The sequence below is a fragment of the Arachis hypogaea genome, chromosome 12 (genome assembly GCF_003086295.3).
Source record: "Arachis hypogaea cultivar Tifrunner chromosome 12, arahy.Tifrunner.gnm2.J5K5, whole genome shotgun sequence".
Classification (NCBI taxonomy): Eukaryota; Viridiplantae; Streptophyta; class Magnoliopsida; order Fabales; family Fabaceae; genus Arachis; species Arachis hypogaea.
In genome coordinates this window covers 39,354,705-39,366,827 of record NC_092047.1, presented here as the reverse complement: position 1 = coordinate 39,366,827, position 12,123 = coordinate 39,354,705, and the positions used below count along the sequence as shown (strand labels likewise).

General features: G+C 34.7%; 1 protein-coding gene and 1 pseudogene across 1 annotated transcript; both read left to right on the top strand.

The window, feature by feature from the left end:
* The first annotated feature begins 2,080 nt into the window (after window positions 1-2,080).
* LOC112729982 (cationic amino acid transporter 8, vacuolar-like) lies at window positions 2,081-3,165 on the top strand (annotated as a pseudogene).
* Window positions 3,166-10,573: 7,408 nt separating this feature from the next.
* Window positions 10,574-11,605, top strand: LOC112729980 (uncharacterized). Its single transcript, XM_025780106.1, has 4 exons — window positions 10,574-10,813; window positions 10,866-10,970; window positions 11,096-11,197; window positions 11,297-11,605. The coding sequence occupies exons 1-4, from the start codon at window positions 10,574-10,576 to the stop codon at window positions 11,603-11,605; spliced, it is 756 nt and encodes a 251-aa protein (XP_025635891.1).
* The last annotated feature ends 518 nt before the right edge of the window (window positions 11,606-12,123 follow it).

Sequence of the window (12,123 nt, the reverse complement as noted above, 5' to 3'; positions counted from 1 at the left end):
TATGTTTCTACGTCTGTATGTTGACACATTTCAAAAATAATACTCATCTAACATTTGTCTAACAATGGTTTTTGAAAAGAGGGATGATTTTGCCTATTTTTATATGTATAATTGTGTCCTTGTTGAATTAGATGTGAAACTTCCGTTCACTAAATTTCAATGTAGTGTCTTGTTACACTTAAATTGTGCACTATCTCAACTTCACCCAAATTCATAGGCATTTGTTTGAGCCTATGAAATTTTTGTTATATCTGCATTTTATTAGCATTTTCATTGTCTATTGCCTGGGTAGTGCTATATCTTTACTTTCCTCTTCCATGTCATGCTTGTCTAGTCTGGTTTCTGCATTAAAGTTGTCATTATATAGTGCGGTGCACAAGGATATATGGGTGATTTCCACTGGTAGCATAGCATCAGTTTCAAATACCATCCGCCTTTTCTCGAAATTCTACTAGGATTTTAGTTTAGTGACGACAATTGCTTATTGGAACTTACCAGGTATGTGTCTACTTTTAAGAGCGTGCAAGTGTACCCCAGGATGTAGGTTAGGTATATCGATGGCAACCTTGTTGAAGCGAGTCGGATAGTCATGCAAGGACTAGTGCTAGCCTTTCTTGATGGTGTTAAGGTAGTTAGAGTCATGGACATAAATAGATGATGCAGCAAAGTTGTTTGTAAAGAGCTCGGATAGTTCCTAAAAATTAAAGATAGAACCTGCAGGTAAAGAAGAGAACCAAAAAGTAAAGTAGCACTTTCTAAAATACTTGGAAATACATGACAAAATATAGGGTTAGAGGCACCGGTATGAAGCATCATAGATTGAAATTTAGTAACTTGCAGTTTCAAATTGCCTGAACCATTGTAGGGTTTCAAAGTGGCCGGCAAGGTGAAGTTCACCGGCAGGCCGAATTCCATCTCCTGTGACAAGGGCCCTTGGCCAAAATACTCAGCATTCGATGGTTCCTCACCTGACTAGTTAGCTTTAGAGGTATCTAGTATTTCCACATTTGCATTCCCGCTTGTGCTATAGGTTGTTCGTTATCACTAAAGTTCGGATAGCTGTTGTGCCATTTTCTCGTTGTTGGCCTGTAGAGCTGCAACCATGGCTAGTAATTTAGCATTCCTCGACGAGGATCTGTTCTTGGCCATCGTCTCTCTTGATCTTGGTTAGGAAGGTACCGGCCTCATGGTGGGCTTCAAAATGTTTTTGTCCTAGGAGAAGGTTCGAGGTATGGCTTGTCCTTGACTCGTATGCCTCTAAGAGATGAGTTACTTCAACTCCCAATGAACACCAAACGTGGAGAGTACCTGTAAAAAATACTCCAACGTTCAAATCAGTCACAGAATAAAGATTCAAACAACCTTAGTGTAAACGAGTTCGAATTCTAGTTTTTGTTGTGATACGTGATCATGTTTTGTACCTCATACCTATTTATCCTTATGCAGGCCGAGGTTTTACTAATGTGGCTGTTTTAGCATTGTTTCTGATTCCAGATTATTAGTGATAGCGTTAACTAAGAGAGTTACATATTGCTTTCTGATTATTCTAACGTGTTATTTTGAATTGGTCTTCTGAATTATAAGTCTCCAACTATCAAGTTATACGAATTGGATCACCTTTCATAATAATGCTATAAAAAATTGTGATTGTTCTTATATCGCTACAAATTCTATATGCAAAGAAATTGCGGGTTGAAAATCACTTTTTACATCTAATTATCCAATTTTTATGCAATAAAAACGAGTAAATATATAATGGTCGATAAAAGAATTTTATATATAACTTTGATAAGTCTAGGTATATAATTTATCATCAAGTATATCATAGGGTTAACTATCAATTTGGTACCTCAAAAATTTAATTGTTGACAAAAAGATTCTTGAAATAGAGTGAACTACCAACTCGGCCCTTGTGCATTTCACAGAATGACGAAGCAACCCCTGACGAATAAAACAATCCACTTCGGTCCCTGTCCCATACTTCCATGACACAAGACGGTCCTTGTGGGTGAATCTCCGGTAATTACGAACAGAAAACGCTGAGTTGTCACGGTGAGCGTGTGTTAGCTTGCTGATGTAGATGAATGCTGCAGACATGAACACCTCAATTGGTCAGGGGGTTAATTGTCCCCATCCACGTCAACCAAAACGACCTCCCTCTACCATCTTCGCTCAATTGCTATGCCGAAATGGAGGAACCGCCACCACTGCCCACCTCCGCCATCCCCAACACCTGCCCCAGAGCTACTAGCGGTGGAGTAAGCAAGACTTCTTTTTCCGGAGCCCTCATTCCAGAGCTTCACCACCTACCAGGTCACCCTTGCCTCCGCGTGCCCCCATCTAAGGGATCGCCCCCTCAACCGCTCCTCTGACAACAGCGAGCTCAACGTCCTAATTTACGCTAGCGAGAATCCCATGCGTCGCTGCCTCACCGCCTGGGACCTCACCTAGCTCACTTTTGTCTCCGTCTTCGACTCTGGAATCTTTGTAATCACCGGCCAGGAGGCCCGCACCGACGCTGGTCCCGCCATCGTTCTCGCCTACGCCATCTCTGGCTGCTCCGCACTCTGCTACACCGAGTTCGTAGTCAACATCCCCGTTGCCAGCGGCTCTTTCTCCTTCCTCCACATCGAGCTTGGTGACTTCATTGCCTTCCTTGCCGCCGAAAACATCCTCCTCGAGGCTGTTGTAGGCGCTGCCGGCCTCGGCTGTTCGTGGTCCTCTTATTTTGCCGATATGATCAAGAACGATCCGGATTTCTTCCGAATCTGGGTGAATTCCTTCCAAGAAGGGTTCAACATACTGAATCCAATTGCTGATGTCATTCTTTTTAAAGCCAATGGTGTTGCAATGAGCAGCACTAGGAATACCTCAATTCTAAAGTGGCTCAGCTCCATTGCCACTACGCTTGTTATTATGTTCATCATCGTAGTTGGATTTGTTCACGGTAAAGCCTCAAACCTGACGCCATTCTTCCCTATGGGGATGAAGGGAGTGTTTAATGCTGCTGCAATTGTACATTGGTCTTATAGAGGCTTCGACATGGTGGCAACTATGGCTGAGGAAACCAAGAACCCTACCAGGGATATACCTATTGGTTTGGTTGGTTCCATTTCGATGATCACGGTTAATTCCTCCCCTCAAAACGACCACGTTTTTGGTTGACGTGGATGTGGAAAATTAACCTCCTGACCATTTGAGGTGTCCACGACTGCAGCATTCATCTACATCAGTAAGCTAACACATGCTCACCATGACAGCTCAGCATTTTCCATTCGTAGTAACCGGAGATTCACCCACAGGGACTGCCTTGTGCCACGGAAGTATGGGACTGAGACCGAAGTGGATTGCTTTATTCGTTAGGGGTCGCTTTGTTATTCTGCGAAATGGACAAGGGTCGGGTTGGTAGTTCACTCCTTGAAATATGTTTGTCAACAAAATAGCTCCTGAATGATTTGAAAATGCAACAAAATAACCAATAATTATTATATTTTTTGTGAGTGACAAAAAAACTTCTGTTTTTAGAAAATAACTTATCTATTTTGATCTGAATTTTTGTAGCAATATTTGAATAATTATTTAAAGGTACACAAAAAAATTTGGAGCAAAAAGAACAAATTTTGATCTCGAAATTTTTTTTAATCTTCAAAAAAATGTGGTCATTCACAATTTAAAAAACAATTTAACAAAAATTCACTTGACATAAAATTACCAAATTTTAAGGATGAAAAGATCTTATTTTCTTAATAATCATTGCAAAAGTTTGCATCAAAATCCAATCTCTAAAGTCTTTTTTTAGAATATATATTTAATGTTTAGTCCTTTTTGTTGCATTTTTAAATCTTTTGGAGACTTATTTGTCGATATCATTTTTTAAGATTCTTTTTGTCATCAGTGTAAACTTTTGGATACCATTTTGATAATTTACTCTATATAATATCTTGATGACTTGGTTCAGGGCATCACAGGACTAGTCTCAAACCATAAAATGTTAATCTACTTGGGTGAGTTAATATTCAAATTAGCTCCTGAAATTTACTTTAAGTCTTAAATTGGCCATTGAAATTTCAATTACCTCAATGTGGACCTTAAATTTTTACTCTATAACTCACATTAGTTTCTCAAATAATTTATGTTGATGGTGTACTGATGTGAAATGATGACATAAATAGTTAGTGTCACGTATCAGAACAATATTCGATCAAGAATAACGAAGGGATGACATGTTTGTTACTGACACGTTATATGCTGACATAAATAATTATGTCACATGTCATAACATGATTTGTACACATGTTAGTTGTGCCTCATGTTATAATATAATTTGTTCACGTGTCACTGATATATTATTATTTTAAGTGATTTAAATTAGCCTTTAAATTTTCATTCATGACTCATATTTAGCCCACCAAATTAAAGAATGAAAATCATTAATTTCTTTTCTATTCTTTATATTTTACATAAATAGAAAACTTCTTATAAATAATTTTAAATTTTATAGTTAGATCATATAATTTTTTTTATAATAATTTAATATTAATAAATTTTATAATATAATTACATTATTTCAATAAGATAAATATAAGATTGACTAAAATATGCATCTTTTTATTTTGGTCTAAATTATGCCTATTACTATTAATACTAATTAATTAATAAAAAACCTCTTATATGAAAATTATCACAAAATGAGATTTCTGAAAAATATATAAAGAGAATAATTAAATTTGTCTTTTATATAAACATTAATAATTTTTTTTCCTTTCAAATTCATCTTCAAAATCAACCTCTCACAAGACTTCGTTCATAAATCATATAACGAAACAAATAAATGCGAAATCTTCTTTCATTATCAGCTTTTAGTTTCATATTTTAAGTTTCTTGAAATAGTTTTTCTATTATGTAACAAGAATTTTATTTAATTTATTTGAAAAAAAATAGATGAAAAATTAGAAAATTTTTAAAAGATATTAATAATTTTTGAATATATGAAATAAAAAAATAAAAAAATTTATTTCATGAACTAAAATAAATCATGAGTGAATTTAGAGACTAATTTAAATCACTTAAAATAATAACATATCAATGACACGTACACAGATCTTTGGGATTGCTGAAGAACAGACGAAATAATAAAGCAACAGAACCATCATAGTATTTTATAAATACTTCAAACAAAAAAGGAAGGATGGTTATTGGATCATTTACTGATGCTGATTTTAGATTATAGAATCGTTTGCTTTAATTAACTGACAGAGACGTATCATATATCCATTATTTTTATTATTATTCAATTATATAAATAGATATATTTATTGAATTGATATATCAATACGCACTTTAGAGATCGACATGGATTACTTGTAATTCCTTCTTTCATTATTGTCCAATCAATTGAAAAATGAATCCATCTCACCGAAAAAGTTACATTTGTTAAAAGTTCAAACCAATCGAAAGAATTTGGAAAATTTTGATGCAACAGGTCTATAAAAGGGATTAACAATTTGGATAATATATCCAAATTTGTTCCTTCTTGGCTAAGAGATTCCTATTACTCAACAAAGTAAATAATACTAATATAAACATAGAAAAAAGCATAGTATTGGTGGATTCATGAGGATAAAAAGGAGAAGGCTTTTTAGTATCAAAATGAGTAGTGTCAATAAGAAGACGTGTTATACTTTTGACATTTTGATTAATTCTATGGAAATGCATGCCAATGGGACCCTCCCTCAAATAAGTCTATCAGATTTTTTTTCAAGAATGAAATCTTATTAGAACTGTCCAGTTCATCTTTCGGAACCATATCCCATCTATTCCAATTTTTTTCTTTAGTTATTCACTAGAACAATTATGATTCGGAAGTTAATCCGGGGCAAGTGTTCGAATCTATTATAACATAAGATATAGGCGCTCAAAGGACCTTTTTGAATCCTCTCAACACAAGTCACATAACTCACAAAGACAAATTTAATTATGATTCATGAGACTACCATCCATCTAAGCATGCCACATGTCACTAATACATATCATCCCTTCATTCCACATGACCAAATGTTATTCTAACATGTGACACTATATCAACATGCCACATCAGCATGACATTAACAAAAATGGATTTAGATCTTTTAAATTTTGAATTTTATTTTAGAGGGTAAAGTATGATCTATCACTATTTATTTCATAGGTGGGATCAAGAGAAAACATGAGAGAAAAAATATCCAATGGTGAGAGATCTCACTTTATCTTCTAAAGTTAAAAACTAAAATTTAGAGGATCCAAATTCAACAAAAATGATTTGAGAAGCTAACATGAGTTACGAAGTAAAAACTTAAAAGTCCAAATTGAGATAATTCATATTCCAAGGACGAATTTAAAATTTATTGAACTTTGCTAGGTAACCAACCAGGCTACCAGCCAACATTTTAGATTTCAGAAAACTTTTAAATTTCAAAAAAAGCAATTTTCGTCGTCTTTCAATTCCACCTCCTTCTTCTACCTCTCGCAACATTGTGTGCTCATCTGTAAATCCTCTTGAGCGCCCCCAAGAACAAGCCTCCGTCGCGCGCCACCGCACCCTCCCCCCCCCCCCCAAATCTCAACCCCAAATAAAAGAAACCATCCATTTACTCAGAAAGAAACATCCAAAAAAATAATTAAAGAAATAAATTCAAAAAAAAAAGGGACCGCATCCCCCAAAAAGAAACATCCTAAAACCTATGAAAGAAACATCCAGCAACCCACATAAAAGTAATCACCCATTTACTCGAAACGAAACATCCAAAAAAAAGGTAAACAAACAAATTCCAAAAAAAAAAAAACAAATGCACACAAGGGGCGTTACCTTGTCTATGGAGCCCTTGCAATCATGACTGCTTCGTGCGACGGCCTGGAGCGTCGACAACGATGCTGGCAGGAAGATTGGCGGCACACCCAGAGGCGCTCAACAGGGAGGGACCGATCGCGTCCAGGATTCGTTGCACGAAGAGCTGCGCGTCGCAGTGATGAGGAATTAATGCAGGGAAGACTGTAGCGTGGTCTAGCGCATTCCGCAGCGATCTCAGACTGCGGGAACTCGCACCAAGACGTCAAGGATCTGAACGCGCCACTCGCGGCGATGAGGATTCCATGCAGGTCAGCGCGACATGGCTCAAAGGAGTTGTGACGAAGGTCACAGAAGCAGCGCCATAGGCAATTGAGCTTGAGGGACCGGCGATCCGATGAGAGAGCGCTTCATGTTACGAAGCGGTTATGCGATGATATTCAATGGAAAGTTACATTACGATAATCCTAATTTTGTAGCATTAATCCTAATTATTTATAATCCTATTTTTAAAAAATTTAAAATCCTATTTTTTTAAAAGTTGTTCAAGTTAGCTAATGGTATAGTTGACTTCCTATACTTTCTCATTTCAAGAGTCAATTTGAGTATTATCTCCTACATGTACCTAAAGAATTTGACCTCAGACTAATTAGTCCTTGAAGAAAAAAAATACCAATTTGGCCTTCTAGGATGGCAAACGATGGATACGTTATATCCTTCTATCAGTTTGTCACATAAAACTTAGTGGTGGTGCTTATATGTACCATTAATTACTATGTCGTGTCTATTATGAGATCATCATGTAGATAACAACTTTTGGAACAAAACTTCATCTGTTTTAGTAGGATTCGTAATAAATAAAAAGTAGTTGATAAAGGTCAGATAGAAACTCAAGATAATAATATTTTCCAGTCCAAAACTACATCATTTCGATATTCATGTAACAACAATATAATATCCACCATTGTAGATAACAAAATACATAGACAACTTCATTTCGTTTCACATTATTTGTGGATGAAAGATATACATGTCTACCATTTGCTATTATGAAGGATCTAATTGGTATTTTTTTTCTTCAAGGACTAATTAATCCGAAATCAAAATCCTTAAAAATCTAATTATCACTTTACTCTAAATTTAAACATGTAGCGTTTTAGAGCACCTCCAACGGCTGGGTTCTCATTCAACTTTTTCTGACATATGGAGGAACCTACTGTTGGAGCATAGAGAGATGGAGTCCCTGCACATAGTTTAAGAAGAGAGAATCCCCATTCAGAGGGACTCATATTAACCAATAATAACTTGTCAAAAAAAAATAAATAATTATATAAAATATAAAATAATTAAATAATTATATTAAACAATTATATCTCTATTTAATTAATAATTTATATTAATTATTTAAATAATAATTAATTAAATAATTAAATCATAATTAATTTATTAATAATTATAATAATTAATTAGATTAAATAATTAAATTTCTATTTAATTAATGATTTATATTAATTATTTATGTCATCATTAATATTGAATATTATTTATATTATTATATTAAATTATAATTAATTAAATTTACTTATATTAAAAAATAAATTTAATTTTTACACCTTACAAAATAATTTTTGGTTGGGTTGGTTATTTTTATTTTTAAAATTTAAAATGCTAACCACATTATTAAAATTAGCCGTTGCAAAATTAGCCGTTGGAAATTAGCCGTTACTATGTTACAGTTATTCTTAATAAATTAATATCTTATTACTCTATATATACCACTTACATACAATTCTATTCTCACACTTTCTTTAAATCTTCAACTTCTTCCAAGTTTACAAAATCAAAGTTCTACTGATATTATGTTTTGTTCGAAAAAATGGATCCAAACCAACTCAACTCTTTTTTCAATTATTTACAAAACTTTTCTCAAACTCCAAATACCCAACAATCTCAAACCTCAAACTCTCAAGTTCCAAATCAAAACTTCACACTACCAAATACATTTCAAAATCCAAATCCAAAAAATCTTCCTAATTTTAATTTTCAAGCTCTTTATAATAATCAATTTCCTATATTCCAACCACAAAATCAAAATTTACAAACACCACATTTTCCATTTTCATCCATATTTAACCTCTTTATCGGAAATGTTACTCCAACATCTTTGCCGTTTTCAACTCAATTCAGTGCATCAAGACATAATTCATCTAGTGTTGGTGGCTCTTCTAACCCATCCTCTCAGATTTCGATACAATCTAGTCCAAATTCGCAATATTCAAATTTTGCCAACCCTCGTGGATTAGATGTTATCGACCTCAATGATGATGATATTGAAGATTGGAGGCAAGATAGTATTCAACACTGGCATTGAAAAGAGGATGAGATGCTGATCAGTGCATGGTTAAATATTTCAACTGACCCTATAATTGGTACCGATCAAAAGGGGAAAACATTTTGGAGTCGAATTCACAGGTACTGTGTAGAATTTTGCTCCAACATGACAAGGGGGTAGTTTCATGTAAGAAACGATGGTATAAGATCAACAAGGCTGTTGCATAATTTGCTGGTTGCTACGATCAAGCTAGTCGAAACATAAGGAGTGGTTCGAACGCTGATGATATAAAGGAGTTGGCCTATAAACTTTATTCCACGAATTATGGTCAAAAATTCACTTTTGAGAGGCATTGGAACATGCTTCGTTTGGAGCAAAAATGGAGAAGCCAACTACCTACATAGAGTGGAGGCTCAAAGAGAACCAAGGTTAGTGCAACTGGAGCATACTCATCCTCATCAAACCCATATACACTGTTGGCAGATGAACCCGGTGTGGACTCTCCCGTTTGCCCACAAGGATCAAAGAAGAGCAAGCAAAAAGGTAAGAGAAAAGCACAAATGTCTGAAGATCTTAGCGAAAAGAAATCATCAATTGTTAAAAAATTATCTCTCATGGAAGATATTAAGAATGTTAGAGAAAAAGAACTAATGGATAGGGAAAAAGAAAGAGAGGAGGAGAGGGCACATAGAACAAAGATTATGGCAATGAAGGAGAAGGAGTTACAAATTCAAGCGAAAATGAAAGAACAAGAATTATAAACTCAGAGGTATATTAAAGAAATGGAGATAAATGCAAAAGAAAGGGAAATGGAAAGGATGGCTAAGGAAAGGGAAAGGGAAATGGATATGCAAATACTTAATGATGACACGTCTACAATGAGTGAAAAACGACGAGCTCTTCATGAGATTGCATGTGAGAAAATAATCGCGAAGTGGTTTACTTAATAGTTCCTTGTATTCGTAGAGTTACGTAGTATGTTCTTATTTTTATTGCGTATTACTAGTATGTGATGTAGTTTGTTTTATTCATTTCTGATGTAACTTTTCAAATTAGTCAATATTATTGTGTCGTTATTGTTCATAAAAGTGAACGTTAAGTAGCCGTTGCAAAACTATCCGTTAAGTAGCCGTTGTAAAACTAGCCATTGAGAAGTAGGTACTTGCTGCAGACACACTTATAAATATCAACTATCAATGACTCTGCAACTCCATTTCAACTCTTGTTTCTCACCTCGAAAGAGTACTAAAAATTACATTTCAAGATATGGTTAGAAATTTTGATGATATGTTTAATGAGGTTTTGTATGGCAAAAGAAGACGACAAGATAACACACTCATAGATAATTGGATCGATGAGTGTTTATTCGAAGATTCAGAAGAAGATATCGATAGATGCTCTATCCCAACTTCTCGTAGATGGATCAACGGAGATCGAGAAGAGGACATGATCGCCTTTTCCAAGATTACTTTGCAGATGAACCGGTGTATAATGCTGACATTTTTCGATGGATAGTAGACGCTCTCTCAAACGTCTATCCGTATTTCCAACAGAGGGTTAATGCAACTAGAAGAAGAGGCTTGTCACCACTCCAAAAATGCACCACTGCGATATGGATGTTAGCATATGGCGTAGCAGCTGATGCTGTTGATGATTATGTGCGCATAGACGAGAGCACTACAATTGAATGCTTGGAAAAATTTGTTGAAGGTGTCATTTCGATGTTCGAGGATGAATACTTACGAAAAACAAATCCAATTGATGTACGACGCCTGCTACAAATGGCGGAGGGTTGTGGCTTTCCTGGCATGTTGGGTAACATTGACTGCATGCATTGGCAATAAAAAAATTGTCCAAAGGCGTGGAAATGTATGTACATGAGTGGTTATCGTGGGGTTGCAACCATAGTACTTGAGGTTGTAGCATCTTCAGACCTTTAGATATGGCATGCGTTCTTTGGAGTTTCTAGTTCAAATAACGATATCAATGTGTTAGATCGTTCTCCAGTGTTCGATGATATTCTAAATGACCATGCTCCGAAAGTAAATTATACTATTAATGGTAATAATTATACTATGGGATACTATTTAGCAGATGATATTTATCCTGAATGGGCCACATTTGTCAAATCAATTTCAAAGCTACAAGGGGAGAAACGCAAGTTATTTGCACAATATCAACAAGGGCAAAGAAAAGATGTGGAGCGAGCATTCGAAGTGTTGCAAGCACGCTTTGCAATTATACGTGGTCCAGCTCGCTTTTGGGAAAAGAAGAAGCTTGCCAACATAATGAGAGCTTGTATTATATTACATAATATGATTATTGACGATGAAAGAGACACTTATGTAGGAAATTTTGCTCAAGGCTTAGAGTATGACGATGTCGAAAATGACTTATCACAACCTCAATTGGGAGAGGAAGATTTTGCACCATACCTTCAATTTCTCTAAAGAAATGTCCAACTTCAAAATAGGCAGCAGCATAGACAATTGAAAGAAGACTTGATTGAACACATATGGCAATTTCACAATGTATAGAGCTTAATTATGATTTTCTTTGTATTAAATAATTTTACAAATTAGTGTAATCCCGAATTATATATTGTGTATTATTGTTACATATGAATTTTTTTAATATTAATATTTTTTAATAGTGAATTATTTTTAAATTTATAAATTTAAATAATATTATTGAAAAAAATAATTACATTACTTTTAAGTATTTTAATCAATTAATTAAATAAGACCACATCAGAGACTAAAATTAGTTTCTCCTAATAGAAAAAAAAGAGAATTACGCTTAGATAGAATTTAAGCGAATTTAAGCAGGCGTACTATTGCATCAGAAATAATTGAGGTATTTGGACAGAGGATCTTCAAATCTAATCACCCGATAAATTCAAATTCCATAAATCTACAATAGCACACCATCCTTGATGCAGACAATTCCAAAGGTAATTCGAGAAACA